This window comes from Bison bison, unplaced genomic scaffold (genome assembly GCF_000754665.1).
Source record: "Bison bison bison isolate TAMUID 2011002044 unplaced genomic scaffold, Bison_UMD1.0 scf7180017850895, whole genome shotgun sequence".
NCBI lineage: Eukaryota > Metazoa > Chordata > Mammalia > Artiodactyla > Bovidae > Bison > Bison bison.
Window position 1 is genome coordinate 28,636 of NW_011481468.1, and position 5,619 is coordinate 34,254.

Below are 5,619 nucleotides of genomic sequence, written 5' to 3' on the forward strand. Positions count from 1 at the left end.
TGGCCTGTAAGGCCAGTCCAGACCCTGCCTCTGACGTGGTCTCCTTCCCATACTGTGTTTCGGATCCTACGAGCTTATTCCCACTTGCAGCCCTTGACACCTGCTCTGCACTACGTCTGGAGTGTTCTTCCCCCAGATCTTTCACATATCGCCTCCTGGGAGAGGCCTTCCTTGCGTGTACCCATTCATTCTCCGCTCTATTACTGTTTCTGTTTCCTGATACATGCCAGCATGTGAGAAGACGGATCTGTTCCCTCCTCACTGTCTGTCTGCACTCCCCGATGAGCTTCCTGAGCCCCTGGGCCTTGCCTGGCTTGCTCCCTGCCTTCCCAGCCAGCTCTGGGGCTGGAAGCGTGCTGAGAACGTGGTTAGCACATAAACACGGAGAGAAGCATTCTTTGAATGACTGAATGAGCGTCGCTTATCACACTGCATGAAAATTGCCTATCTGGTGGTCTGCCTCCCTCCTAAACATTAGGAGGGAGTCCTCCTTGAAGACTGGCCGAGTTTTGGTAACCCTAGGGCCCTCTGAACCCTGCCGTGTGTCTACCGTGTGGTTGGCACTTGGTGAACAATCAGTGTGTGCACGGATACATTGGGAAGACCTCTGCCGATCGTGCCCCTGCGTGTGGTGACCAGAGGAGCGGGGTGGGAGGTTAGCCAGTAAGTGAAGTGCACACGCTGCAGAGTCGGCGTCAGCACAGCCCACGGTCGACAGAGCCAGCCCGCAGGCCGTCAGCCTAGAGGTCTGCTTTGTACAGCGCTTGAACTAAAGATGGTCTTTACCATTTAAAGGGCCGTAAAAACCAGAAGCAGTCTATGTCTCGCAAAGCCCACAGCGTTCAGCATCTTCCCTTTACAGAAAAAGCTCGCCAGTCCTAGTAAGCTGTCCCCTCTGCCTGCCCCGCTGGTGAAACTGCGGGAAAAGCCCGCTCTCTGAGCACACTCCCCACTCTGAGGCTCCAAGTAGGAAGAGACTAAGTTGCATTAACTGGATTAACCCAAGCCTTAAAAGTGCTGACCTTGGCTGAACTTATGGCCACCAGCTGTGTCACCCAGCAGAACGTGGAGAGACCTCCCCTAGTGTCCACTGGGGATGGAGTTGACCTGCTGATTGAAGACGGCCTCTGAGATCGGGGTCTTTCTGGGGAATGCAGGTGCAGCCCACCGCCTTTGTACTCATTTCAGGTGGAGATCTGCACGGGCGCCGTGTTCATGAGGCTGGTTCTGGGGCTGGATGTTTACCTGGCCACTGTGGTCCTGCTGTCAGTCACCGGCATATGCTCCGTCACAGGTGAGGTCACTCTGACCCTGCAGGTACCTGTGTTGACACGAAGGCTCTGCCTCTTAGTGGAGACCCGAAGACTTGAGATAGGTCCAGCTTTTGCACTTTCCCTGAGACTGTGAGTCACACCACTGAGGCCTGAACATAAACGAGGCAGGGGTGCCCGCGTGGGGCCCTGCTCCCGGAAGTCTCGTCAGACTGGCAGGGGCTCTCCAGGGGGCTGGGCAGGGCTGGCAGCGGCTGTGTTTGGGGTGGGGCCGGCCTGACGCAGCAGGCTGTGGGATGACGGGGCAGGGTGCAGACGGGGAGAAGGGAGGCGCCCGCTTTAGGTCGTCCTGGTGGCTGGTGACCTGGGCAGGCCATCGGATGAGACCTTTTAGGTGGACACTTCAATTCTTAATACTGATTCCATCTTGGGTTAACAACACGTGACATGATACAGTCACAGTCCTGGGTGGCAGCCACTCCCCATCAACCACAAGACCATGGGGTGAGCGACCATCCTCTGCCCAGACAGCCTACGGCATGGTCTTCAGTAAGTTACCCGAGATGACCATCATGTCATTATGAAATAGGCTGTGGTCATGATTTTGCCCAGCTGTAGGCTAGTGTGTGTGTTCTGAGCACGTTTAAGGTAGGCGAGGCTAAGCTGTGATGTTTGGGGGGTGAGATACAGAAAATGCATTTTCAATCTAGTGATCCCTTCAGCTTAACAATGAGTTTCTCATGATTTAACCCCATCTAAGTCAGGGAAGACCTGTATACTTTTTTTGCTTAGGAAAACTACCAGATTTTCATCCAGAAGATGGGAGTAAAAGGAAATTGGGATATAGCTAGGCAGAGTGAGACTCCAGCAGCAGATCACAGAGGCTGTTCAGGGGGGAGAACAGCACGCACCTGGCTCAGCGTAGCCGGCAGCCAGGCCCGCTGAACCACAGGTGGAGCTGTGGGTGTGGAGACGAGGACACAAGTGCGCTGGGCACGCACAGTGACGCCCTCGAGTCAGGCAGGCTTCCCTCGCCCCTCTCTCGCCCACGCAGGTGGTTTTGCAGCCGTGGTTTACACTGATCTCTTACACGCTGGCTTCGTGGTTCTGGGCTCTGTCTTGTTAATGGGCTATGGTAAGTAAATCTAGAGACTGCTGGGCACCATGGTGGGGTTGGGGGGCTCTGGCCACTGCCTGGGGCCATTTCAGCACTGTCCTCTCACAGACGGGACCGAGGCCCTCAGGACCCGTGAGTGAGCATTGTCTGAGGTCGTGCTGACCACCTGGGGTGGAAACTTCTGCTCGTGGAGAAAGAGGAGTCGAGGAGCAGAGGGTGGCGCCAGACCCCAGGGCTTTGAGCAGCAGTCGGGAGTGGCCCGCCACGCTGGAGCCACGCCCTTCCGCTCCATCGGAAGCCCCTCTCCTTCTGCCCATTGAGTTAAATCCATCTGTCAGGCTCAGCGGAAACCCGCCCCCAAACCTGTGACTCCGTGATTGTCACACCTCTGCATCCTTGTTCTCTGGACTTGCATCACCAGCCACGCGACACGACACTTGTTTTTTTCCAACACGACGTTTTTTTGTTGGTGCTTACCTTGATTGTTCATTGTATTACATAAATAAGTCAGACCCCCAGATCTAGAGCTTCTGAGAACCGGAGCCATCATATCCTTCACACAGTGGGTAGTTTGATGCACACAGTGGGTGCTTAGTGAGAGCCATGAACGAGGGTGACAGCGCATACGAACTGAGGACCAGGTGCCAGGCAGGGCTTTGGCTGTCCTGCCTCCTCCAGCATCACAGCCACCAGGCCTCGCTACGCTTCCTGTCCTTAGTTGACTGAGGAGGAAGCCGAGTTGCTCGGCTAGTGACTTGCTGGTGAAGCGCACCAGGGGTAGAAGCCCGAGCCGCACCCTTCAAGCACGAAAGCCCCGGACACACGGACAGCTTGTTACGGCGCCTGCACCCCTGGCTGGGGGAGCCTTACTGAGCTTGGTGGTGGGTCACAGGTTTGTCTTGCAGAAACTTAGAAGGAAAAGCTCTGGGCTCAGGTATTGGAAAATTACTAAAATGATACTTGAGCTGAAGGGTTATGGTTCCATAGGGCAGATCACTGAGCCCCATGGAAGGAGAACATGTCGGCCCACAGGGTCACAAACCGCAGTCTCACCATTCAGGAAGCGTCAGTGCTCCTTGTCTACTCAGCACCGTGCTTCTGGGACACAAAACACATTTCAGGCATGGTCCAGGGACTTCTTAAAGCATTTGGGAAGCAACGACCGATTTGAGTGTCAAAATTATAAAATACTCTTTAAGTCACTGTTTATTTGTGTGCTAGTATTAAATATAAACTTTATTAAAATCTGCCAGGACCATCCCAATACTTGAGAATGATATCCAGTTAAACTTTGGGGGCAGGTAGAATAATCCATTTAATGTTAGGAGTTATATCTCTAAATAATTATGTATCATTTACTGTTACAGGCTGAATTTTTCTATCCCCCCAAAATTCGTAAGTTGAAAGTCTAGCCTTCAGTGTGATGGTATTGGGAGGTGGTTGGCTCCTGAGGGAAGAACCTGTATGAATGCGTTAGTACTCTACGAGAGACCCCAGAGGCTTCCTCGTCCTTTCTGCCACCTGAGGACGTGGCCAGCACCCAGGCGGCTGGCACCTCGAGCTTGGAGTCCCGGCCTCCAGAACTGTGGGAGGGAAGTTGCCCACTATCTGCTGTTTTGTTACAGCAGCCCAAACAGACCATGGCACGTTCTGAGAAATTTAACGGTTTTTTAGTTGGGGTGTCCATGCTGGCTCTTTTGGTAAGTAAACTGTTGTGGGGCTTGTTTTCTTTTTAAAATACACAGAAACTTGCAGTTACAAATGAATGTTGTCTTCAAACCAGTCACTGTGGGAACTGATGCACATACAGCTTTTTTAATTGTCAACTTTTAATTAGTAGATACACAAGGCGGGCTTCCTGGGTGGCACTAGTGGTGAAGAATCTGCCTGCCCGTGTAGGAGACATAAGAGACACAGGGTCAGTCCCTGGGTTGGAAAGATCCCCTGGAGGAGGGCATGGCAACCCACTCCAGTGTTCTTGCCTGGAGAATCCCACGGACAGAGGAGCCTTGCGGGTTAGCGTCCATAGGGTCGCAAAGAGACACGACTGAAGCAGTTTAGCACGCGTGTACGTGTGCATACACAAGGAAAACAAAAGGGTACCAGGCGAGGTATTTATCACTCATTTTCTCGGTTTGACTCCCCAGAGCCAACCAGTATCCTAAGTCTTGTGTACATCCTTCCAGAGACAGTGTACAGGCAGGCCTTGGAGAGAGTGTGGTTTGGCTCCAGATGACAGCAATGAAGCGGATACCCCGCAGAGCAGGTCACACGGTGTTTTGGTTTCCCGTACATACGAGAGCTGTGTTTATAGTGTAGTGCAGTACTGTATCAAGTGTGCAACAGTATTATGTCTAAAAACAAGGTGCGTGCCTTACTTTAGGAAGAATGCTGGTAGAAGAGGAGCACTGACAGACCCGCTCACTGCAGGGCGGCCACAGACCTTCAGTGTGTAAAACACAGAAGCAACGCAGTACCTGCAAAGTGCAGGAAAGCAAAACACGAAATGAGCTGTGTGCCTGTGCAAGTGCATCCATCTGTGAGACACGCATCTTGATAGAATGAGAACATGTTGCCTCTGTTTTTCACCACTGGAACAGTATCTCAGGCAGGTTTTTATATGGGTAGAGAGAGACCCACTGTGTCTGTTCTGTGCTTGTTACTAACTTCTTATTGCAAAGGGCACAAATGAAAGTGGGTAGTGAGGTGAAGTATCACAGAGTGAACACAGTGCGTCCAGCCCCCAGGAGGAGAGTTGGCTTTTTGTTTCCTCCTTTTCCAAACTACGCCTTTCGTGTCCTTTTCTTGCCTCTTACGCTGGCGGGACGCACATGGCGCAGGGAGCCGCCAGGCCCCGCCTCTTTTCTCGTCTGCAGTGAAGCTCTGGCTGCACCACCGTTAGATACTCCCTGTCTCCTGTTTGGTGGATACTTCTTGTCATCCTAACAAGGTTCCCTTCTGTTCCTAGTTTGCTAAGATTATCATGAGCAGGTTTTGAACTGTATCAAATGTTTTTTCCACATCTGCTTAGGTGATCAGATTATTTTTTTCCTTTTTCTGTTAACATAGCACATTAGATTAACTTGGTTTTGAATGTTAACCTTGCATTCCTGGATTTGTCAAGAAATCCCTCGATTTCCTCTCCGAAATGGCAGTTTTAACTACATTCTCAGAAACGTATGAGAATGTGTGTTTCCTAACCTCCCATCTAACACCTGATGTCTTAAGACT

General features: G+C 51.8%; 1 protein-coding gene across 1 annotated transcript in view; it reads left to right on the forward strand.

The window, feature by feature from the left end:
• Nucleotides 1–2,528, forward strand: part of LOC104995561 (sodium/glucose cotransporter 1-like) — a 17,945-nt gene extending 15,417 nt beyond the window's left edge. Inside the window, exons 6-8 of the mRNA XM_010849477.1 lie at nucleotides 1,189–1,294; nucleotides 2,326–2,406; nucleotides 2,497–2,528. Coding sequence (XP_010847779.1) covers nucleotides 1,189–1,294; nucleotides 2,326–2,406; nucleotides 2,497–2,528 — 219 coding nt within the window. The remainder of the gene's footprint in view (nucleotides 1–1,188; nucleotides 1,295–2,325; nucleotides 2,407–2,496) is intronic.
• The last annotated feature ends 3,091 nt before the right edge of the window (nucleotides 2,529–5,619 follow it).